The sequence below is a fragment of the Schistocerca gregaria genome, chromosome 1, assembly GCF_023897955.1.
Source record: "Schistocerca gregaria isolate iqSchGreg1 chromosome 1, iqSchGreg1.2, whole genome shotgun sequence".
Taxonomy (NCBI): Eukaryota; Metazoa; Arthropoda; class Insecta; order Orthoptera; family Acrididae; genus Schistocerca; species Schistocerca gregaria.
The window spans coordinates 1,078,406,768-1,078,433,556 of record NC_064920.1 but is presented as its reverse complement, the minus strand read 5'-3'; the positions used below and the strand labels follow the sequence as shown (position 1 = coordinate 1,078,433,556).

At 39.8% G+C, this 26,789-nt stretch overlaps 1 protein-coding gene across 5 annotated transcripts in view; it reads right to left on the bottom strand.

Annotated features, from left to right (window-relative positions):
• Positions 1–26,789, bottom strand: part of LOC126281792 (lysosomal alpha-mannosidase-like) — a 275,270-nt gene that overhangs the window by 101,416 nt on the left and 147,065 nt on the right. For all 5 annotated transcript variants that reach the window (XM_049981026.1, XM_049981035.1, XM_049981016.1 and 2 more), the window contains one exon: positions 20,790–21,012. In XM_049981026.1, the coding sequence (XP_049836983.1) occupies positions 20,790–21,012 (223 nt within the window). The remainder of the gene's footprint in view (positions 1–20,789; positions 21,013–26,789) is intronic.

Sequence of the window (26,789 nt, the reverse complement as noted above, 5' to 3'; positions counted from 1 at the left end):
AAGTTTAAGAAAGTTTTTTTTAAACTGATTACACATATATACAGGACAGTGCCATCTAATGACATAAAAAGGTTACAATTGTGGTTCTCTTCCTTGTTGTTGTTGTTGTTGTTGTTGTTGTGGTCTTCAGTCCTGAGACTGGTTTGATGCACCTCTCCATGCTACTCTATCCTGTGCAAGCTTCTTCATCTCCCAGTATCTACTACAGCCTACATCCTTTTGAATCTGCTTGGTGTATTCATCTCTTTGTCTCCCTCTACGATTTTTACCCTCCATGCTGCCCTGCAATACTAAATTGGTGATCCCTTGATGCCTCAGAACATGTCCTACCAACCTATCTCTTCTTCTAGCCAAGTTGTGCCATAAACTTCTCTTCTCCCCAATCCTATTCAATACCTCCTCATTAATTATGTGATCTACCCATCTAATCTTCAGCATTCTCCTGTAGCACCACATTTCGAAAGCTTCTATTCTCTTCTTGTCTGAACTATTTATTGTCCATGTTTCACTTCAATACATGGCTACATTCCATACAAATACTTTCAGAAACGTCTTACTGAGACTTAAATCTATACTCGATATTAACAAATTTCTCTTCTTCAGAAACGCTTTCCTTGCCATTACCAGTCTACATTTTATATCCTCTCTACTTTGACATCATCAGTTATTTTGCTCCCCAAATAGCAAAACTACTATACTACTTTAAGTGTCTCATTTTGTAATCTAATATCCTCAACATCACCCAACTTAATTCGACTACTTCCATTATCTTCGTTTTGCTCTTGTTGATGTTCATCTTATACCCTCCTTTCAAGACACTGTCCATTCCGTTCAACGGGGGAGGGAGGCACACCCCAAGTATCCTCCACACGTATTCACCACTGAATATATCTTACATTCCCATAAACTTTCTGGCCCCAACTTTTGTTAGTCTTTGTCCTTACCCTGTAGTCCTTTCCCTTTTCCCATTCCAGAACAGCACAGTCCTCTATTCCACCAATGCACCCACAGTCTTTTTTTACTGCCTCCTACTGGGGTAGCCTTCCAACCCGCACCCTTTGTCTAACCTGCCGACTTCACTAATTAATATCTTCTTGGACGTCTACATCATTAATTGTAACATTACCTGATATCATTTATTTTATTTAATGTCACTAATTGCACTTGTTATTCAATATCTGCAAAGACTGGCCAATATATGCTAAATTAGGATGTAATATCACTGGTAACTGTTCAGTGTTACGCAGGCGAGCTACTGCTTGGAGTTAAAGGTGATGTGTGGCTCAACCTCTACAACAATAGTGTGCCAGATATACTCTGAAGAGTCACAGAGACTGGTGCACCTGCCTAATATCGTGTAGAGCCCCCACGAGTATGCAGAAGTGCTGCAACAAGACATAGCATGTACTTGATTAATTTCTGAAGTAGTACTGAGGGAACTGACACCATGAGTCCTGCAGGGCTGTCCATAAATCCATAAGAATAAAAGAGAGTGTATATCTCTTCTGAGCAGCACATTGCAAGGCATCCCTCATATGCTCAATGATGTTCATGTCTGGGGAGTTTGGTGGCCAACAGAAGTGTTTAAGCTCAGAAGAGTGTTCCTGGAGCCAGTCTGTATCAATTCTGGAAGTATGGGGTGTTGCATTGTCCTGCTAGAAATGCCAAAGTCCGTTGGAATGCACAATGGACATGAGTGGATGCAGGTGATCAGACAGAATGCTTACGTATGTGCTGCCCATCACAGTTGTATCTAGACGTATCAGGGGTCCCATATCACTCCAGCTTCACTCGTCCCACACCATTACAGAGCCTCCACCAGCTTGAACAGTCCCCTGCTGACATGCAGGGTCCATGGATTCGTGAGGTTGTCTCCATACCCGTACACGTCCATCTGCTCGATACAATTTGAAACGAGACTCGTCCGACCAGGCAGCTCGTTTCCTGCCGTTATCAGTCCAATGATGGGCCCAAGTGCAGCCATCAAGGATACAGAAGTGGGCCTTTGGATCCAAAAGTCCATATTGATGATGTTTCGTTGAATGGTTTACACACTGACACTTATTGATGGCCAGTCTTGCACACAGTGTTTCAACAAAGCTCACAATTTGCAGCATTGCTCCTGGGACTGATTGTGGCTCCCTAGTGATGAGTCAAATGTAAGGATTGAACTGAAGACTTCCAGAATTCCTTCAGAAGCTAGACTGTGACATCCTAGACTTGCACCATAGGACTGAGAACTGTAGGGTCCCCCTAAGTGGGTCAGATTTACACTAAAACATCAGAGGCTGTTATCGAAGTAGCTGCCTGTTGTGAGGTGCACAGAAGGGTCTTTTTGAATTATGTGACTTTCCATTCAGTCCAGATAACAACAGCTGTATGAGACCCAGAACTAAGAGTAAACTCCAATTAATGCCCCCTACAGGTGAGAGTAGTTAACTGCTGAAGCATTCACAACACAGTGCCAGAGTTTGAAGTGCTCCCGAAAAGCAGTGAAGCACACATCTACATCTACATGTATACTCTGCAAAACCACCATGAGATGCATGGCAGAGGGTATATCCCATTGTTATTATGGTTTCTTCCCACTCTATTCACATATGGAGCACAGGAAGAATGATTGCCTGAATGCCTCTGTGCCTGCAGTAATTATTCGAATTTTACCCTCATGATTCCTGTGTGAGCGATACATAGACTGTTGTAGCATATTCATAGAGTCATCATTTAAAGCTGGTTCTTGAAACTTTGTTAATTGACTTTCTTAGGAGAATTTTTGAGTATCTTCAAAAGTCTGCAGTTCATTTCCTTCAGTATCTCTCTAACACCCTAACCTTTGACCTCTCATGCTGCCTTTCTCTGTGCAAGGTCTGTTCTAAATATTCTGGAACATTTGTAATTTCCCGCCAAAAGTTTGCTGGAGCAAAATACAGTTGGCACCCCTACACACACCTGTGTTTAATTTGTAACTGCCAGAAACTTTATTGTTGTATGAGTGTTAGTTGCAAATTTTGAGATGGTATAGTCAGAGGAGCAATGCATCTGCATTAAATTTTGCATGAAACTCAAGAAAATCTTTACAGAGACACACCAAATGATGCAGGAAGCCATGGTGATGAGCATCTAAGCTGTACTTGATGTTACAAATGGTTCACACAGTTTAAAAATGGCCAGATGGGATTTAAAGATGATCCTATTCAGGATGCCCTTTGATGTCTACCAATGGCACTCACGTCATAAACATCAATGAAACTGTGTGTGCCAATCAAAGACTGACTGAGAGATTGCAGAAGAATGTAACATTTCAATTGGATCATGTCAAATCCTGATGCAGCATCTTGGAATGCATCATGTTGCCACCAAGTTTGTTCCACAGCTCGTGTGTCAAGACCAGAAAGATTTTCTCCTCACAATATGTGATGTGTTTTCGGATACTCAAATGAGAACAATGGAGAGAAGAAAATCATAACTGGTGATCTGATGTGGATCTATGGTTATGATGTTGAGACCAAGGTTCGATCTCCACAACAGGCAGGAAACAGTTCTCCAAGACCCCAACAAGCTCGTCAGGTTAGGTCAAATGTCAAAGCCATGCCAATAGTTTTCTTTGACTTTGAAGGATTAGTTCATCTTCAATTCATGCCACAGGAACAAACTGTTAATTGATGGTACTGTCAGGATGTGTTGTAAAGCTTTTGAGAAAATGTGAAAAGGAAACTGCATGAAATGATGTGAGACAATCCATGGCTCTTGCATCACGATAACGCATTCGCACATTCATCCCTGTTGGAGCGAGACATTTGCACTAAAAATGAAATCACTATGCTGCCTTATCCTCTACTCTCCAGACCTGGCCCCTGCAGACCTTCTTTTTTTTATTTCAAAAGTTGAAACCCTCTTGAAAGGACAAAGATCTGCAATGATAGATGAGATTAAAGAAAATCCACATACGGCACTTCACACAATCCAGTAAGAGGTGCACCAAGCCTGCTTTAGGAAGTGGAAATGGCCTTGGGAGTAGTGTATAAATTTTGGAGGAGAGTATTTCAAAGGAGACCATGCACAATACGTAAAAGGTACACACAGAAATTTTGTGGACAAAGTTCTGGAATTTTTTGAACAGTCCTCACATATGTTCAATATCCCCTGTTAGACCTGTTTCGTATGGATCCCACACACTTGAGCAATATTCCAGAAAAGGTCACATGAGTGATCTGTAAGCAATAGATTAGATTAGATTAGATTAGATTAATACTTGTTCCATAGATCATGAATACGACACTTCGTAATGATGTGGAACGTGTCAGGTTAATAAAAGATGTCTGTACAAGAAATTACATTACCCAAAATATTGCATGACACTAATGATTAAGTGTTTTTTTTTTTTTTTTTTTTTTTTTTTTTTTTTTTTTTTTTATTACTTACTTTATATCTAAAAATTCAGCCAATGAGTAGAAGGAGTTGTCATCTAGAAATTCTTTTAATTTATTTTTAAATGTTAGTTGGCTATCTGTCAGGCTTTTGATGCTGTTTGGTAGGTGCCCAAAGACTTTTGTGGCAGCATAATTTACCCCTTTCTGTGCCAAAGTCAGATTTAACCCTGCATAGTGAAGATCATCCTTTCTCCTGGTGTTATAGGTATGCACACTGCTATTACTTTTGAATTGGGTTGGATTATTATCAACAAATTTCATAAGGGAATATATATACTGTGATGTTACTGTGAGGATCCCTAGATCCTTAAATAGATGTCTGCAGGATGACCGTGGGTGGGCTCCAGCAATTATTCTGATTACACTTTTTGTGCAATGAATACTTTTCTACTCAACGATGAATTACCCCAGAATATGATGCCATACGAAAGCAGTGAATGAAAGTAGGCATAGTAAGCTAATTTACTGAGATTCTTATCACCAAAATTTGCAATAACCCTAATAGCATACGTAGCTGAACTCAGACGTTTCAGCAGACCATCAATGTGTTGCTTCCAGTTTAACCTCTCATCAATGGACACACCTAAAAATTTTGAAAATTCTACCTTAGCTACAGACTTCTGTTCAAATTCTATATTTATTACTGGAGTTGTGCCATTTACTGTACGGAACTGTATATACTGTGTTTTATCAAAATTTAAAGAGAGTTCGTTTGCTGAGAACCACTTAATAATTTTGTGAAAAACATCATTTACAATTACATCACTTAGTTCTTGGTTTTTGGATGTTATTACTATACTTGTATCATCAGCAAAAAGAACTAACTTTGCATCTTCATCAATGTGGAATGGTAAGTCATTAATGTATATCAAGAACAGTAAAGGACCTAAGACCGAACCCTGTGGGACCCCGTGCTTGATAGCACCCCAGTTTGAGGAATCAGCTGTTTTAACATTACACGAACCACTTATTTCAACTTTCTGCATTCTTCCAGTTAAGTATGAATTAAACCATTTGTGCACTGCCCCACTCAAACCATAATGATTTAGCTTATCTAAAAGAATTCCATGATTTACACAATCAAAGGCCTTTGAGAGATCACAAAAAATACCAATGGGTGATGTCCGGTTATTCAGAGCATTTAATATTTGATCAGTGAAAGCATATATAGCATTTTCTGTTGAAAAGCCTTTCTGAAAACCAAACTGACATTTTGTTAGTACTTTATTTTTACAAATATGGGAGGCTACTCTTGAATACATTACTTTCTCAAAAATTTTTGATAGAGCTGTCAGAAGAGAGATTGGGCGGTAGTTGTTGACATCCGACATATCCCCCTTTTTATGCAATGGTTTTACAATGGCATATTTCAGTCTATCAGGGAAAACACCCTGCTCCAAAGAGCTTTTACATACGTGGCTGAGAATTCTACTTATCTGTGGGGAACAAGCTTTAAGTACTTTGCTGGAAATGCCATCAATTCCGTAAGAGCTTTTACTTTTCAGTGAGTTTATTATTTTACTGATTTCAGAGGGAGAGGTTGGTGGAATTACAGCTGTTGTAGACAGATTGCAGTTGCCCAGTATACTACCAATAAAGTCTACCATCTGCTTACACCCAGATATTTGTATGAGTTGGCTAATTCCAAAAGTGACTCGCTGATATTATAGTCATAGGATACAACATTTTGTTTTGTTTTGTGAAGTTCATAATTTTACATCTCTGAAGATTTAAAGCAAGTTGACAATCTTGGCTCTACTTTGAAATCTTATCAAGATCTGACTGAATATTTATGCAGCTTCTTTCAGACACTACTTCATCATAGGTAACTGCATCATCTACAAAAAGGTCTGAGGTTACTATTACTGTTGTCTGCAAGGTCATTAATATACAACATGGACAGCATGGGTCCCAAAATACTTCCCTGGGGTACTCCTGAAGTTACCTCTACATCTGACAATGACTCTCCATCCAAGATAACACACCCTCTTCCCCCCCCCCCCCCCAAAAAAAAAAAAAAGTCCCCAAACCAGTCACAAATGTCACTTGATACCTCATATGATTGTACTTTTGACGCACTGAGTCAAATGCTTTTCAGATATAAAGAAATGATGCATATGTGAGAAAAGTCAAGTTAGGTTTCACATAATTTATCTTTTCAGAATCCATACAGGTTGGCCTTTATGATGTCATTCTGTTCAAGATACCTCATTACATTTGAGTTCAAAATATGTTCTACGATGCTACAACAAATTGCTGTCCAGGATATTGGATGGTAGTTTTATGGATCACTTCTACTACCCTTCTTGTAAACAGGAGTGGCCTGTCCTTTCTTCCAACTACTAGGTAAAGTTTTTTATTTGAGGGATCTATGATAGATTATAGTTAGAAGAGGGGCTAACTCAGCCACAAATTCAATGCAATCTATAGGGATTCCATTGACCCTGGAGCTTAGTTCAGTTTTAACAATTTCAGCTGTTTCTAAACACCACTGACACTAATACTTATTTCACTCATCTTTTCAGTGGTACAAGGATTAAATTGGTGTAATTCTCCTGAATTTTCCTTTGTAAAGGAACATTTGATAACAGAGTTAAACATTTCAGCTTTTGCTTTGCTATCCTCAGTTTCAGTTCCTGTCTCATTTGCTAGGGACTAGACAGTAACTTTGGTACCACTAACGGCTTTTACATATGACCACAATTTCTTAGGATTTTGTAAAATATCATTTGACGATATTCTGCTACAGTAGTCATGGAAGGCTTCAAGCATAGCTCTCTTGACAGCCAACGTGTTTCATTCAGCATCTCTCTATCTGTAGCCCCATGCTTTGCTTTTTTCCTATTATGCAGTAATCTCTGTTTCTTTAGAAGTTTCTTTACAGTGACTGTATACCATGGAGGATTCCCCTCCCATTATGAACTGTTCCACTGGGTATGTATCTGTCCATATCTGTTGCAATCTGACCTAATATATATTTTGGAAACAATATTCAATGATCCTCTAATATGTACTCTCTGATTTCTTTATTATTCACATTTATATATCTTTATACCCAAATGTGCTGAGCACATCTTCACAAACTTTTTCCTGAACAAACAATAGAAAAAAAAATGACAATTGTCCATACCAGTGCATCCATCATGGCCAGTTCACAGTTGATCTTTGATTTATGTGTGCATGCACCACATGCCCCCCTTACCTCCCCCCACCTCGCCCCCTGCCCCCCCCCCCCCTTTTTTTTGGAGGGGGAGGGGGGAGATCTGTAGCTTGGCCGCATTATCTAAATGTTCATAACGGTGGCACAATATCATACTATTACATTGTTATGGAGCAATAAGTACTATGAATGTCAAACAATGCAGAACACAAGAATAGATAAACATATTACAAGAGCAAGGTAATAGCAGATAAAAACACAATGATCAATGGACTGTTGACACAAGAAAACACACACTAAAACAAACAACATGGACACATAAGTAATATATATTCTGCAGCCTGCATAAAACACTGAAATTGTTTGTTAATAAATGGATTAGTCGATTAATTTTGGCATGAAAAACTAGGTGCAGCGGGATTCCACGGAAATGTACACTTCACTGGCCTGCTGGAGCATGTCTGTACTACTTGGGTAGTAGCCTGTGAACGGGAAGAAATGTTGAAGTGCTCAGTCGAAGGACCCCTATGGTTATGGGCCAACAAAAAGTCATGCTCAAGGGCTGGCTGTGCATCCTCGATGTATGCCAGTTTAAGGTGGCCAGTGTTGAAAGTTTTATCTTTTCTATCAGTTACCTGAAAGGACCCATGTACTGGGGAGAAAGTGGTGGCTGGATCATATCATCTTTGACCCAAAAAAAATTTATAAGTAAAGATGTCCTTGTGGTAGAAAATTGGGTTATTATCATGTTGGATAGGATGTATGTACTGAAGGCTACACATGTGAGTCTGGAAATGTTGCAAAAATTTAGAATATTCTCCAGCTGATACACATGAAGGAGGGGTAGGGAAAAAAATCATTAGGTACTCTCAGAGCCCCACTGTACACCAGCTGGGAGGAGGAACATCCCAAACCATGCTTGACAACAGTTCTTAAACCCAGTAGCACTAATGGGAATGCAGTAGTCCAGGAGTCTGCCTGACATGACAGAGCAGCCTTTATTGTGCAGTGCATACATTCCACCATCCCATTACTGGCAGGGTGGTAGCTTGTAGTTTTGAGTTGCTTTCATTTGCACAAATGCAAGAGTTCTTCGAACAGCTGACAATCAAAGTGCCTGCTTCTATCTTATGTTAGCAACTAGGGAATACCAAAACAGGAAACTATGCATGACGGAAACAGCAGAGAGGTAAAAAAACAGGCATCACCTCAGGCCACCTACAGAATTGGTCCATCATAGTAACCAAGAAATAGAAGCCCTGTGAGTGGGATAGGGGACCAACAATATCTACATGGAGGTGAGCAAAACTCCCTGATGGTTACAGGGACAGGGACAGACAAGTGTCGGGAGATCTTACACTTCTGACAATGAATGCAGCTTTGTGCCCAATGACGACAATCTTTCTGCACCCCTGGCCACACAACTTTATCTGATATCAACTTTTTGGATGCCCTGATCCCAGCATGTGGTAAATTGTGGAATGCATAGAAAACAGCATGACGCCAACCTGTTGAGATGGAAAGATGGGCACTGTTGCTCAACATGTCACACCAGATGCGGAGTGCAGATCCCTGTAGTGACTCTTGTTCAAGATGCAGTCCAGTGGAAGCAGGATTTGATCAGTAATTCAGGAGGTAAGGTCAGCTCCTTGCTTGGCAGCCACTGCTGCCCAATCAATAACAGATATGGCTGTGCAGTTATGAGACAGATATTCAGCTACCATATTCTGCTGTCTTGGAATGTGTTGGATGTCTGTAGAGAACCCCGCGATATAACCAGCTTGACCTACCTGGCAAGATGAGTTGAGCTCAGTAACGTGTTTGAAAATAGCAACCAGTGGGTTTGTTGTCTGTGTAGTTCTTGAACACTTGGTCCTCCAACCATGGCAGAAAGTGATTAACTGCCAAGTAAATGGCCATGAGCTCCATGTTGAAAGCAGTCCAACACTTCTGTTTCTCTGACAGTCTCTTAGAAAAATATGCCAAAGGCTACCATGTGGATGAAACCATTTGCTGTGTGATAGCACCCACAGCGATCTGACTCGCATCTATCATCAAGGCAATGGTGAGCCTCTGGGTCAGGGTGAGCAAGCAGTGTGGTGTCCGTTAAAGCTATTTTCAAAGCCTCATAAGTTTTAGCAGTCTTCAGATTCCATGGGACTTTCCTGCTACCTGACATGTTCTTGTCCTTAAGCAATTCATTCATAGGGCCTTGCATCTCAGCTAAATGTGATAAATGTTGGCAGAAGTAATTCAGCATTCCAAGAAATTGGCAGAGGCTTTTAAAGGTTGTAGGAAGTTTTGATCAAAATTTTCAGGATACTGTGTTTAATTATAGTGATGCAGAAGCTGAACACAAACCAGAATGTGGCAGTAATGAGAATTTCAATGCAGTGTGTACATATGATTTCTTCTCTCAGTCAGAAAACAGTGTTATTGATGTATGTAAAACAGGTGATGACTGTATTGGACCTGAATCATGTGGTATTTTTGATGTAGATGTGAATGAGAGCTGTGAAATAACTGAAGTATAAGATGATGATGAGTATCAGGTATTTGTGGAGTTGAAGAATAATGAAGTTTCAGAGTTATTTGTGAATACAGGACAAGGTAAGTGATGTATATGATGATTTAAGTGAGTGTCATGCAGTACCAGTCCACCCAAAACAGTTTTTCATTAACGTCATGCAGAATAATGATCCAGACAGTAAGAGTGAGTTATTTGTAAGCCTAAATAATAAAGGTGAAAACTATTTGAAGTTTGTTTGGGACCAGATTGATGATAACATAGATAAATGTGCATTCCACAATAGGTTAGCTATGGTTAGCCAAAATTTGTATCCAAATTGGTGGAATGAAGTGAAATGAGCTAAGTAAGAAATCTCTTGTGATGTGAATTAGGTATTGAACAGCAAAATAAGTGCACAAAACTTCAGGGTTTGATGTGAATGCTAGACATGAAGTTATCTATCCATTGGAGCATATGATGGGAACTCCAGGGAGGAGACTTAAAGACATAAGTGGACACACTCCCCACACTGCTGTATGGGTGCACCCTGCTGGACCAGTCAACTTACAAGAGATCATAGGTGCTGGGTAATGTGCTTGAGCATCTGTCAAGTATATCAGTGTTGTGAGTGAGATTTGTAAATTGTTAGGCAAGACAGCTAAAGACAGTGTCATTTCTACATCTACATCTACATCTACATGGCTACTCTGCAATTCACATTTAAGTGCTTGGCAGAGGGTTCATCAAACCACAATCATACTATCTCTCTACCATTCCACTCCCTAACAGCGCGCGGGAAAAACGAACACCTAAACCTTTCTGTTCGAGCTCTGATTTATAGTATTTTATTTGGATGATCATTCCTACCTATGTAGGTTGGGCTCAACAAAATATTTTTGCATTTGGAAGAGAAAGTTGGTGACTGAAATTTCGTGAAAAGATCTCGCTGCGACGAAAAACATCTTTGCTGTAATGAATTCCGTCCCAATTCGCGTATCATATCTGCCACAGTCTCTCCCCTATTACGTGATAATACAAAACGAGCTGCCATTTTTTGCACCCTTTCGATGTCCTCCGTCAATCCCACCTGGTAAGGATCCCATACCGCGCAGCAATACTCTAACAGAGGATGAACGAGTATAGTGTAAGCTGTCTCTTTAGTGAACTTGTTGCATCTTCTAAGTGTCCTGCCAATGAAACGCAACCTTTGGCTCGCCTTCCCGACAATATTATCTATGTGGTCTTTCCAACTGAAGTTGTTAGTAATTTTAACACCCAGGTACTTAGTTGAATTGACAGCCTTGAGAATTGTACTATTTATCGGATTTCTTTTGGAACTCATGTGGATCACCTCACACTTTTCGTTATTTAGAGTCAACTGCCACCTGCCACACCATACAGCAATCTTTTCTAAATCGCTTTGCAATTGATACTGGTCTTCGGATGATTTTACTAGATGGTAAATTACAGCATCATCTGCGAACAACCTAAGAGAACTGCTCAGATTGTCACCCAGGTCATTTATATAGATCAGGAACAGCAGAGGTCCCAGGACGCTTCCCTGGGGAACACCTGATATCACTTCAGTTTTACTTGATGATTTGCCGTCTATTACTACGAACTGCGACCTTCCCGACAGGAAATCACGAATCCACTCGCACAACTGAGATGATACCCTATAGGCCCGCAGCTTGATTAGAAGTCGCTTGTGAGGAACGGTGTCAAAAGCTTTCCGGAAATCTAGAAATATAGAATCAACTTGGGATCACCCGTTACTTCATTCGAATAAAGAGCTAGCTGCGTTGCACAAGAGCGATGTTTGTGACACCATGCTGATTACGTATCAATAGATCGTTCCCTTCGAGGTGATTCATAATGTTTGAATACAGTATATGCTCCAAAACCCTACTGCAAACTGACGTCAATGATATAGGTCTGTAGTTAGATGGATTACTCCTACTACCCTTCTTAAACACTGGTGCGACCTGCGCAATTTTCCAATCTGTAGGTACAGATCTATCGGTGAGCGAGTGGTTGTATATGAGTGCTAAGTAGGGAGCTATAGTATCAGCGTAATCTGAAAGGAACCTAATTGGTATACAATCTGGACCTGAAGATTTGCCCGTATCAAGCGATTTGAGTTGCTTCGCAACCCCTAAGGTATCTACTTCTAAGAAACTCATGCTAGCAGCTGTTCATGTTTCAAATTCTGGAATATTCCATTCGTCTTCCTTGGTGAAGGAATTTCGGAAAACCGCATTCAATAACTCCGCTTTAGCGGCACAGTCGTCGGTAACAGTACCATCGGCACTGCGCAGCGAAGGTATTGACTGCGTCTTGCCGCTTGTGTACTTTACATACGACATAAATATATGTTTTTTCAAGTAAGGGGATTGAGTTCCCAACACATTATGTAACTTTTAAACAGTATTTTTTTTTTATCAAATGTAATGAATCTTCTAGGTCTCTATATACATCAGTTAGTTTGTATGGACAATTAGAAGATAGTGTGGAAGACATTTACTAGTGTAGACAATATAACAAGCTGTATATGTGTCTGCTTTCATACACTGTTTTTGGTCCTCAAGCTACTGGATTTTGTCATCAATCAAAGCTATTTACGACTCTGTTTACCTGTATTTCTTCCGAGTACTGCAATGTTGTATCTGATTGGAACTTGAGTTGTGGACAGATTCATGCTTAACTCTGTTTTGGGTATGCTTGGCCATTGTGACTCTCTCTCTCTCTCTCTCTCTCTCTCTCTCTCTCTCTCACACACACACACACACTCACTCACTCTGTGTATGTGTGTGTGTGTGTGTGTGTGTGTGTGTGTGTGTGTGTGTGTGTTGTGTGTGTGTTTGTTTACTCAAGGAGAGTGTGCAACTATTGTTTGAGGGTAGATGTTTCTTGCAATTACTCTGTGCATATAATTGAACTTATTGGTATGATTATCAGCTTTATTCATTTTGTTGCATTGAAACAATTTTTGCTGGTTTGTACTCGGTGCGGTTTGGATTCATGGGTCGGTCCCCATATCGTAAACTTAAGACCTAATATTATTTCTATATTTTTCCCTTTCATGAGTCAACATATCCTTAAATACTCTGGTTTATGTGACTGGTTAATTTTGTACTATATTCCTACTTGTGATTGAGTATATTCCTCTGGTCTGTATCTGTTGTTGTGAGTTTTTTGAGTCAGATCACTTGACATACATTTAGGTTCTGAATTCTTTTCTCTTCTCTTTAGAAGATTTTGAAGGTGTGATTGTATGGACATAAACTTACAATTTGTGTTTCTAGTAATTTGCCTTGTCTCTGTATTTATTTCTGTAGTTGAGTGTTGCAATGTTGTAGTTTTGCCCTTGTATCAATTGTCTTGTGACAACATGTTCCACAGATCTGAAATGCTGTTTCCAGATAAGTATATAGATTATATGAAAGATATGAAAGAAGGTTTTATACATGGAAGAAGGCTGGAGATACTGACAGGTTTCAGATAAATATTTAATGGTAAGACAAAGATTTAGAAACCAGGTTTTAAATTGTAAGACATTTCCAGGGGCAGATGTGGACTCTGATCACAATCTATTGGTTATGAACTGTAGATTAAAACTAAAGAAACTGAAAAAGGTGGGAATATAAGGACATGGGACCTGGATAAACTGAAGGAACCAGAAGTTGTATAGAGTTTCAGGGAGAGCATAAGGGAACAATTGACAAGCAATGGGGGAAAGAAATACAGTAGAAGAAGAATGGGTTGCTTTGAGGGATGAAATGGTGAAGGCAGCAGAGGATCAAATAGGTAAAAAGATGAGGGCTAGTAGAAATCCTTGAGTAACATAAGAAATATTGAATATGTAAATAAAATAGAAAGAAACTTCCACATGGGAAAAATATATTAAAAACAAAGGTTCCAAGACTTACCAAGCGGGAAAGCGCCGGCAGACAGGCACATGAACAAAACACACAAACACACACACAGAATTGCTAGCTTTCGCAACCGATGGTTGCTTTCGTCTTTCCCTCCCTTCCTGAAATATTGAATATAATTGATGAAAGGAGAAAATATAAAAATGCAGTGAATGAAGCAGGCAAAAAGGAATACAAACGTCTCAAAATGATATCGACAGGAAGAGAAAATGGCTAAGCAGGGATCACTAGAGGACAAATGTAAGGATGTAGAGGCTTATCTCACTAGGGGTAAGATAGATACTGCCTACAGGAAAATTGAAGAGACATTTGGAGAAAGGAGAACCGCTTGCATGAATATCAAGAGCTTTGATGGAAACCCAGTTCTAAGCAAAGAAGAGAAAGCAGAAAGGTGGAAGGAGTATATAGAGGGTCTATACAAGGGCGATGTACTTGAGGACAATGTTATGGAAATGGAAGAGGATGTAGATGAAGATGAAATGAGAGATATGCTATTGTGTGAAGAGTTTGACAGAGCACTGAAAGACCTGAGTCAAAACAAGGCCCCCGGAGTAGACAACATTCAATTAGAACTACTGACGGCCTTGGGAGAGCCAGTCCTGACAAAACTCTTCCATCTGGTGAGCGTGATGTATGAGACAGGCGAAGTACCCTAAGACTTTAAGAAGAATATAATAATCCCAATCTCAAAGAAAGCAGGTGTTGACAGATGTGAAAATTACCGAACTATCAGTTTAATAAGTCACAGCTGCAAAATACTAATGCGAATTCTTTACAGACAAATGGAAAAACTGATAGAAGCCGACCTCGGGGAGATCAGTTTGGATTCCGTAGAAATGTTGGAACATGTGAGGCAATACTGACCCTATGACTTACCTTAGAAGAAACATTAAGGAGTGGCAAACCTACATTTCTAGCATTTGTAAACTTAGAGCAAGCTTTTGACAATGTTGAATGGAATACTCTCTTTCAAATTCTGAAGGTGGCAGGGGTAAAATACAGGTAGCGAAAGGCTATTTACAACTTGTACAGAAACCAGATGGCAGTTATAAGAGTCGAGGGACACGAAAAGGAAGCAGTGGTTGGGAAGGGAGTGAGACAGGGTTGTAGTCTCTCCCCGATGTTATTCAATCTGTATATTGAGCAAGCAGTAAAGGAAACAAAAGAAAAATTTGGAGTAGGTATTAAAATCCATGGAGAAGAAATAAAAACTTTGAGTTTGACCGATGACATTGTAATTCTGTCAGAGACAGCAAAGGACTTGGAAGAGCAGTTGAACAGAATGGACAGTGTCATGAAACGAGGGTATAAGATGAACATCAACAAAAGCAAAATGAGGATAATGGAATGTAGCCGAATTAAGTCAGGTGATGCTGAGGGAATTAGATTAAGAAATGAGACACTTAAAGTAGTAAAGGCGTTTTGCTATTTGGGGTGCAAAATAACTGATGATGGTTGAAGTAGAGAGGATATCAAATGGAGACTGGCAATGGCAAGGAAAGCGTTTCTGAAGAAGAGAAATTTATTAACATTGAGTATTGATTTAAGTGTTAGGAAGTCGTTTCTGAAAGTATTTGTATAGAGTGTAGCCATGTGTGGAAGTGAAACTTGGACGTTAACTAGTTTGAACAAGAAGAGAATTGAAGCTTTCGAAATGTGGTGCTACAGAAGAATGCTGAAGATTAACTAATGAGGAGGTATTGAATAGAATTGGGGAGAAGAGGAGCTTGTGGCACAATGTGACTAGAAGAAGGTATCAGTTGGTAGGACATGTTCTGAGAGATTGAGGGATCACCAATTTAGTATTGGAAGGCAGTGTGGAGTGTAAAAATCGTAGAGGAAGACCAAGAGATGAATACACTAAGCAGATTCAGGCTGCAGTAGGTACTGGGAGATGAAGAAGCTTGCACCGGATAGAGTAGCATGGAGAGCTGCATCAAACCAGTCTCAAGACTGAAGACCATAAAACAACACAACATATAGATAATGTTTTCTGCAATATGTTATGTATTATATACTTCTATATATATGTAATGTATTTTTTTTTTTTTTTTTTTTTTGGCGAAAGTTTGTACACTGTTTGGGAAACCTTGTAGTCTGTCACAAAAAATTGTAAACACACTGTTTCCAAATTTTGTGAGGGGGGGGGGGGGGGGAGATATTGTAAAAGGACATCATCCTTTAGCAGTAATCAGTACCAAAAAGTATTTTAGAATCTTGTATAGGTGAACATTATCTCAGCTGTTTAACTAAATGAATTTCATTTAGTTTTGTATACCATGTATTATATTTTGTGCTAAACTGTATAAAAAGAAATTACTTTATTTCAATTGATATGTATTGACTCTGTATGTACAGTAAAAATTACTCTACTTTTAGAAGTATTTCAAATTATGAAATATCTGGCATATTGAAAATTAATATTATTAATTGCACACTCTAATGCTAATTACTAAATTTATTTCTGGATCCATTATCTTGGTGGAAATCCTTCTTTCGTCAAGAAAATTTGTAAAATCTTTTGTTTTGTAAACTATTTGGAATATTGTTAGTACCACAGAATGAATAGTGATGGAATCAGATATGTTTCTATGTTTGACAATTACATTGTAAATTTCTGTTCTAAAGTGGAGTTTGTAAAGACAGTGTGATATAGGAGTACAGGATAAAATAAAAGAGTCATAGGTACAGAAATAGCACAGCAGACATACTTAACTGTTATCAAGTCATCTGGAACCCACAAAGTAAAAACTTTTCAGCCTCATGAATCTACTGCTAGCCGTGATGAAGTGCAGCCAGCAATGAGAAAATGAAGATAAGTAAAAAAGTTATTTGTACATCTTACTTCTCTCAAAGCTTATGAAATGAATCAGTTATTTAGGAGAATGAAAATATACTGGTGATGTGACAGAGGGTAAAATTACAAGGTGAAGTCAAGAGGAATAAGTTCACACACAGCCATGGTACAGAGTAGCCAGACCATCAGAACAAAACAAAAAGGTGACTGTATTGGAAGAAGAATAGTTAAAGGTGACTTACACCATACCACACTCACAGATCCACCTTGCAGTGTTCTCCACTCATGGTGTACAGTCAAGTGCCCCCCCCCCCCCCCCTTTCCCCAAACATACACACGCAAAAGAAAGGGAAACACCACTCTGCCCTACTGCCCTATACTTTGCAGTGGTTTCCAGATTATAATGTAGATGTGGACTCATACATTGATTGTTTATGATACGATCTGTCATGAGTGACAAATTTCAGGTATCACCATACTTCTACATATAAGCTCTTTGAGCTTACAAAAATTAAATTTAATATGACATTAGCAGGGATGCCACTTCTCAGGGTGAAAAAATACAGGTTCCACAATATTATTAAATAGATAATTTTTTATCCTATTATAAATACTTCAGTAGTAAATGGGACCACTCACCAAATAGCATAACTGTTATCAGTAGGCACATACACAAAAAAGAAAACTTGCTAGCTTTTGGAGTTATCCTGCGGAATGTGGGAGGCTGGAGTGGCATGTATATGGGCAGGCTCTATTGCAGCAGCTGATGCAAAGCAGCACCTGCTGAAGGCTATGAAGGAACATGAATTGTGAAGGTGTGACAAGACAGAGGAAGAGTAAGCTGTTGCGTGGAGGGTATAGGGACAGTGATTGAGGACAGTCCCAGGTGCAAGAACTGCCCAATCCACTCACCCAGCACCTCCTCCTCCACACCTGTCACAGCCACGTCCTACCCCACCAGGAAGTGGGCCACCCATGAAAGCATCTGCTGCAAACACTGCACTGCCTTTTACATTGGTATGACCCAACCAGCTATCCATCAGGATGAATGGCCACTGCAAAACAGTTGTCAAAGCAAAGTTCACCACCCAGTGCCACGACATGCAGCAGAGCACAACACGCTCAACTTGAATGGTTGCTTCACATACTGAACCACAGGGATCCTTACCTTCACCACCAGTTTCTGTGAACTATGCAGATAGGAATTATTCTTAAAACACATCCTCCACTCCTGTAATCATCCTGGCTGCAATCTCAAGTAGCCCTCTGTCCCCACACCCCTCACTCAACATTTTCCCCTTCCGCCATACTGCCACTGCCTCCCAGCTATGTTCCCATATTACCTTCAGTGTGTGCCGCTTCCTACTGGCTGCTACAATTGTGCCGGTTGCCGGTCCATATACCTGACCCCCCCCCCCCCCCCCCCCCCCTCATCACCACAAACATACTTTGCTAGCCACAGCAAACCTACTGTCTCCCTCCTAGCCAATTTCCACACAGCTCAATCCCTCTTCCTGCCTCCCACCTCCGTCTCCCTACACCCACATCTCCTGATACTACCCCACCAAAACCAGTCCACCTGTGACAAACTGTGAGTCTAGCTGGGACGATGTTGGGCATAGATTGTGGGGAAGCAAGCTGGGATCATTTTACTTCCTCTCTTGTTTTGCCTTCTGCCTCCTTATATCCATTTTATTTTCATTTTTGCCTAGTTACCATTAACATACATGAGTATAATCTGCATTTCCATAAAAGAGAAAGGTTGGCCTTCAGTCTTAAAGCATATAGCACCAGGTCTAATTTTGTGCTTAGTTTTGTGTATGTAATTAATTTCCTAATTTATTTTGACCATTCCTAGTTAATACCTTTGTTATAGGGTGAAACCAGTAATTGTTTCATGACTTAGATTCTAATGTTGACTTACCAACAAATATAAATTGTGTACAACAAAAAGATTCACACAATCATACCTTTCGGCTATTAAGGCCTTTGTCAGCAGTAGACACACATACACACATGCACACACACACACACACACTCACCCAAATGCAACTTGCACACACGTCTGTAGTCCCAGAGAACTGAAACCAGTGTAGTTTCAGTTCTCTGGGACTTCAGACATGTGTGCAAGTTGCATTTGCATGAGAGATAGAGTGTGTGTGTGTGTGTGTGTGTGTGTGTGTGTGTGTGTGTGTGTGTGTGTGTGTGTCTATTGCTGACAAAGGCCTTAATGGCTGAAAGCTATAATTGTGTGAATGTTTTTGTTGTGCCTATCGTGACTCAACATCTCCGCTATATGGTGACTAACAGCTTTCCTTCTCTGGTATTGTTACAATTCCATCCTGGATTTTCCATTGTTTGATTATAAATTGTTTACTAATTAAAAACATTTGGAAGAAGAACTACTAGGATTCTTGAGGTATTTATTTGGCTGTATTCAAAAACATTTTAGCAAAGCCAGCCTTTAATTAATTCCAAAATAATTACCAGGTTTGTTAAAAGTATTGTTTGTATAACTATTATATCTTTTAATTTCATTATTTAAACAAATAATTTGCCTAACCTTTGTGATAGAAGGAACTGTTAAAAAGGAGGAACTTTTCAGTGTATTCAGTTAATTGAATGAGTTGTGTTTTAACCATAATTTCTGTAAATTAAACATTGAACAATGTATAGTTTCAGTGCATATTAATGTGAGGATATATAAAGGACAGATTTTTGGTCTCTACACACTCAGTCTGCGGGCTGATTTTCAGAGGGAAATTTTGTACTGTTTCAAGTAACAACAATGCATCAACTTCACAGTCAAATTAGTGTAACACAAATAGGCTTTGGGTTAAAACAATGACAGTGTCTGTTCACTTTATTTGAGAAACAGTGTCACACATACCTTATTATTCTACAATAACTGTGAACTGTGTGATTAGGTATTTGCTGCTCATAGATGTTCAACAGCAAACTATTGTTGCAGCATGTTGATGTTTGCCTGCAACCTATTAATGAGGCTTAACCTTTATCAATTACCAATAGTGAACTGGCCAGATAACTGTGTAGTGTTAGGGGTTGTGAACAGTGAAAGTAAAGAACAAAATTGTGCAACTGTCAGCTACATCATTTACAGCAGTTAGTGTTGAACTTCTATCCCCCATTTTTCAGTCAGTATAATAATGCAGTTCGTAGATAATGAAGAAATAAAGCAGGCAAACATCACAAGGTGTGTGTGTGTGTGTGTGTGTGTGTGTGTGTGTGTGTGTGTGTGTGTGTGCAATAGAAATCTTTAATTCCTGGGCCAATAATTTTTAGAAGGAATGGAAAGTAGGATATACTTTTAATTTTCTGTTGAAGTTATGGAGATCCTTGATTTATTGTTCTATGTGTAATGGTAGCTTTTTGGTGAAATTTGTGACAGTGTACATAAGTGCACTGTGAACTTTACACAAGGAAATGAACATAAGGAAGTCATTTTTATTTACTGTACTAGAGTTGTTTGAATCATATTTCTATTAAACTTTTTTCATTGCTACCACTAAATACCATTAAGAAGGAAATGTACTGGAAAGTGAGTGTGAGAATTCCAAGATCATTGAAGATGCATCCAATAGATGTGCTGTTATCAACCTTTCACGCAATTTTTACTTCTCACTTTTGCTAAATAGATACTATCTTTTCTATAATAACATTGTCTCAGAAGATAGTTCTGTATGAAGACAGGAAGGGAACATATGCAAATTAAACTGGCATCATGATCTTCCAGTCAACACAATGACAGGTACATTCAGAAATGAAACCTGTTGAACTGAGGTCCCTGAAAGTCTACTTCTGATATCAGCAGTCACTTTGATTTACTTTACACTGTATAAGATGAGTCTATGTGAGAATATATCTTAAACTTATTGTTGTTCAACTGTCATCTATGGTGAGTACTTCTTTATCATAAATATAGTCTGTGGATCAATACCTGCAGATAGTTGTTTCCTAATCTCTCAAAATATTTGAGGTTCGGTCGTGAAGTGTAGAAACCAGTCCAGTACGAGTGATAATCTGAACCATAAGGAAAGAAATCATCATATTTTAATGGCCAAGTAACATTAGCTTCATTTACTGCTTTTAGATAACATGATGGTGTCGAGTATAGTACATTGATCATGCTTCCTTTCTGCTGTTGTCTTTCATTGACATACCTGTAACATAAATAAAAGATCTTAATGGAAAAACCAAACAATGGAAAATCCAGGATGAAATGTAACAGTATTATGAAAAGGAAAGTTGCCACTCATCATATCAAGTGGAGATGCTGATTCACAGATAGACACAACATAAAGACTGTCACAAATAAACTTTCTGCCAGTATGGCATTCATCAAAATAGACGACAGCATTTTCTATGCAGGTAGTGCAGTCAGGCATCAGGAATGAAATGTGAATAAACCAGTACATTAATTGTGAGTAACTCTCCCTTAAGATCTTGAGTCGCAGGTAGGCACAACAATGAGACTCACAAATAAGCTTTCGGCCAACAAGGCCAGAAACTGCAGTTGTGTGTGTCCTAGTTGCATTTGTTTGTGTGTGTGTGTGTGTGTGTGTGTGTGTGTGTGTGTGTGTGTGTGTGTGTGTGTGTGTGTGTGTGTGAGAGAGAGAGAGAGAGAGAGAGAGAGAGAGAGAGAGAGAGAGAGAGAGAGAGAGAGAGCACTGTAGGGTCCTCTAAATGGCTCAGGGATGCACAATGCACAACACATCAGAGTCTGCTACACAGGTGGTGTCTGTGTTAACAGTGCACACAGTGCTTTTCTTTTGGTTAGATGTCTCTCCTTCCATTACAAACAACGATCACTGTAGGGGCCACAAACTAGGGATATGGTGGTCAATGCACAGGGATGAGCTTTCGTCTGAAGTGCTGGGCAAGTCCAGTGCACATCTAGTGATTGCACTGCTATACACTATATGGCATCTCAGTCCCCAAGCACTGTAGGAGCAGGATGAGTTTCGCATAGCCAGGCATGAGAGATTGTTTACAATGCAATTAAATTTATGTCGGAAGAGGCAAGAGAGAGGATAAAAATTACGTTTAAAAGTATCTTGGAAAGAGTTCAGGCTGCTATGTGTTTCACACTGGACGAAAAAAGGGTGAAAAAGTAGTTGCTGGTAGCTCTGACAGTTTATCTACTCTAGGATAAAAGCAGAATGGAAATGTAAATGAAGTCCCTTGCATCTTGACAGAGCATAGGGGGAATGATGCGGGAGACCCGCACCGCCATATTAGGCAAAGACCTAATGTAGGTGGTTTGCCATTGCCTTCCTCTGACAATAATGGGGATGAATGATAATGATGAAGATGACACAACACCCAGTCATCTCAGGGTAAGTGAAAATCTCCGACCCCACTGAGAATTGAACCCAGAACCCCGTGCTCGGGAAGCGAGAACACTACTGCAAGACCAAGGGCTGTGGACTAAAGAGAAAAGAATCTTACATTTAGCTAATTTCAATGAATAAGGTTTGAGGAAACTGATACATACTTTTCATGTGACAATCAAACAGCTTCCTACATTAAAAGTCATATTTTTCCATCATAAGAGAAAATGCCTCCTTTAAGAGAAGAATTTCTTCAATACAGCACCTGTTTCACAAGTCCGGCTTCCGGTATGTCAATTTTTTAATGTCCATGTATTACTTACATATTTAGTGTAATTAACATGTCTAATATGCACTATGTGGTGCAAAACATTGAATAACAGAAAAGTGTCTGTGCAATATTTAGAAATATGCAGTACTTGTATTGACTATTTAAATAAAATAAAAAAGTCGTGTGGAGATGGCAGACCTACCATACATGTCACTGAAACATGGATTCACTGTTTGTGTGCTACACCCAGTGAGTGGAGAGATGGATCAAGTGAAAGAGTAAAGGCACTAATATCAAAATGACAATGTCTTATTACATTCTGGCTCGCAAATGAGTGTGCTACATAACATCAGCTTTCTTAAGATTGGTGACGATTGACAACTCCACCCAACTCCAAAGAAAAATTAAGTACATTAGCTAAATTCCATATGCAGCAACATATCAGGCAATATGCGTGAAACTCAAAATCATAGTGATCCCTATTCTTCATTGCAAACTTTTTGAATTTGGTGTAGTGTGTTATTTAAATGAAAAATACCACAATAACTATGACCATTAGCAAATGATGGGCACTTCTTCGTGGTGCTGATACATAAAGCTGTAAGTAACTCAAAAATAAATTATTTTACCAGTTAGTTTCGGTTAAATCATTTAAGAAAGATATCAGGGTGTGCACCTGTCAGCACTGAAAGCGGGCAAAGAAATTCTCATAGCACTCAGCACCTTTGCGCCTGCAACTTCCACCACTACTGCACTCCCCACACTTTCCAAATCAACTGTGCACCTGCTGGCCACCTTATTCTGCATGCACTCTATCAGTGTTAGACCCCTCTCCACAGATGAAACTATTAAAAGCCTAATGAGCAACCTTCACAGCATTCAGGCATTCATGACAAAGTTCCAGAGTTCAAAGCACTCCTCAAAACCAATGGAGCTAATATAACACTGTGTTCAGAAGGGTAACTAATTGACAGTGCTGAGATTTTTTTTCAGTAAATCTAAGTGTATAGCAGAATTTTAGGCTTACAGGAAAGAAACTGGAGTATTCATTGCAGTAGATCCTCTGAGACTACAATTGAAGCTGCATATGAGAATGTTTAGGTAAAAGTTAGTATCAAGAGTGAGCATAAGTGTGTGGCAGAGGGTTACATTGTGTACCACTGTGATTTCTCCCTTTTCCTGTTCCACTTGTGGATGGCTGGCGGGAAGAACAATCACTTTAATTTTATCTTCATGGACTTCATACCGCTGTAGAAATAACACCACTGGTCGGAATAACCTCAAATTGTAACTGAACATTATCGGAGAAGGGGAAAAGTGTATGGCAGAATAAAAACTAATAGCTCCAAAATGTAGAAATACATGGTGCTGTAAGCATAATAATTTAATAGTGGTAGACTACAAATGACAAATGAATCATACAACAATGCCTATGGTGTGCGTTTGACATTAAATAAACTGTACTACTGAGTGTGCGTGGGTGAACAGGTGTGATACTGTTAGTTCCATAAGACCATCCACCACGGCAAGGTCATATCACATCAGATGGGAAAAATCAGTTTTTAATTGTGCTGAGGCCAAAAACCGCATAAAAAGTGTCATTCACTTTGGTTTTTAATTGTCCTGAGGCCAAAAACCACTTAAAAAGCATCAATCACTTAGGTTTTTGATTGTCCTGAGGCCAAAAACCACATGAAAAGCATCAATCAGAACCAAATCAGATTATTAATTTCCACGTGACTGGTGCAAAAGCATGTTCAATATACTGTTAAAGTGTTTCTGGGGTCACTTTCAGAATGTGTTGTGCAATGTATGCCTTCAATGCAGCTAAGTTTGCAATTGGACACAACATCTTTCAGATAGCCCAAAGCCAGAAGTCACACAGATTAAGATCAGGTGATCAGGAAGGACGGGCTGTAGGGAAATGGCGGCTGAAAATTCTAGCACTTCTGAAAAGGTGCTTCAGCAGCTACTTAACTGGATTTGCAATGAGCAGAGGTGCGCCATCTTGCATAAAAATGATCCCCTCCACACTTCCATGTTGTTGGTGAGCTGGAATGATGTGCTTGGACAAAAGACACTCACAGTGCTTACAAGTGACGGTACAGGTAACAGGACTGGAAGCACCTGTCTCTTAGAAAAAATATGGCCCTATGACAAATGATACCATAAACCCGCACCACACAGTGACCTTTTCAGGATGAAGTGGTGCTGGTTGATTTGCATGTGGAGTTTCCATTGCCCACACTTGACAGTTCTGTGTGTTGACACATACTGTCAGGTGTAAGTTGGCTTCATCTGTCCACAAAATCTTACTTGGCCAATCAGAGGGCACTTACATGTGAGCAAGAAATTCTAAAGTAAAGGTCTCTCTTGCTGGCAGGTCAACAGGAAGCAACTCACGCACGTGGGTAATTTTGAATGGATAGCAAGAAAGGATGTTTCGCAGGATTTTACTCACCATGCTCATGGGTATGTCCGATGTTCGGTCAATTCGCCATGCTCTATACATTTGCAGACCACCACTCATCTCCTCCTGTATTGCTGTGGCCACTGCTTCTACTGATGTCGAATCAATTTGTTTCCTCGCTCTACCAGGCTGCACAGCGAAAGAACCCGTCTTTTGGAATTTTTTAAAACGTTCACTGTCTGGAACTTCTGCAGAGCAATGTGTGCACAGTCATCATTCTTGTAATACATCTTTACAAGCAGAGCATGATCTTTCATTTAGGCTGTCATGGTGAACGTCACAGATGTGAAAGGAGGAAAAGCCTTCTACGTGGCATGTTTATACCAACTTATACATCTACATCCATACTCCGCAAGCCACCTGACGGTGTATGGCGGAGGGTACCTTGAGTACCTCTATCGGTTCTCAATTCTATTCCAGTCTCGTATTGTTCGCGGAAAGAAGGATTGTTGGTATGCTTCTGTGTGGGCTCTATTCTCTCTGATTTTACCCTCATGGTCTCTTCGAGAGATATACGTAGGAAAATGAAATGAAATGTCGTGTGACGAGGGCCTCCCGTCGGGTAGACTATTCGCCTGGTGCAAGTCTTTCGATTTGATGCCGCTTCGGCGACTTGCGCGTCAATGGGGATGAAATGATGATGATTAGGACAACACAACACCCAGTCCCTGAGCAGAGAAAATCTCTGACCCAGCCGGGAATCGAACCCGGGCCCTTTGGACTGACAGTCTGTCGCGCTGACCACTCAGCTACCGGGGGCGGACTTTACGTAGGAGGGAGCAATATACTGCTTGACTCTTCGGTGAAGGTATGTTCTCGAAACTTCCACAAAAGCCTGTACCGAGCTACTGAGCGTCTCTCTTGCAGAGTCTTCCGTAGCGGTTTATCTATCATCTCCGTAATGCTTTCGCGATTACTAAATGATCCTGTAACGAAATGCGCTGCTCTCCGTTGGATCTTCTCTATCTCTTCTATCAACCCTATCTGGTACGGATCCCACACTGCTGAGCAGTATTCAAGCAGTGGGTGAACAAGCATACTGTAACCTACTTCCTTTGTTTTCAGATTGCATTTCCTTAGGATTCTTCCAATATATCTCAGTCTGGCATCTGTTTTACCTGCGATCAACTTTATATGATCATTCCATTTTAAATCACCCCTAATGCGTACTCCCAGGTAATTTATGGAATTAACTGGTTCCAGTTGCTGACCTGCTATATTGTACCTAAATGGGGGATATGAGATCTTTCTTTCTATGTATTCACAGCACATTACACTTGTCTAAATTGAGATTGAATTGTCATTCCCTGCACATGCATCAATTCGCTGCAGATCCTCCTGCCTTTCAGTACAATTTTCCATTGTTACAACCTCTCAATATACCACAGCGTCATCCGCAAAAAGCCTCAGTGAACTTCTGATGTCATCAAGGTCATTTATGTTTATTGTGAATAGCAACGGTCCTACGACACTCCCCTGTGGCACACCTGAAATCGCTCTTACTTCAGAAGACTTCTCTTCTGTTATCTAGGAACTCTTCAATGGGTCGTGCACATGACAGGTGTTTTCATTTACGTGTTCTGACAAATAAAGCGCCATCTATTAATCAATTTTCACACTATTTTTTCTTCTTCTGCCATACATTTTCCCCCTTCTCCGATAATATTTCGTTCCAATTTGACGTCATTCTGACCAGTGGTTTATTTGTACAGCATTTTGAAAGTTTAACTTTCATTATAATCACCCTGTACATAGGTGAAACCAACATATTGGTTGACTCTTCTAGAGACGTGCTTTTGGAATTTTTAAGCACACTGCAATGCAGAATGCCTGTCTTGCAGTCTCTGACATTAGAGATGGCCAATT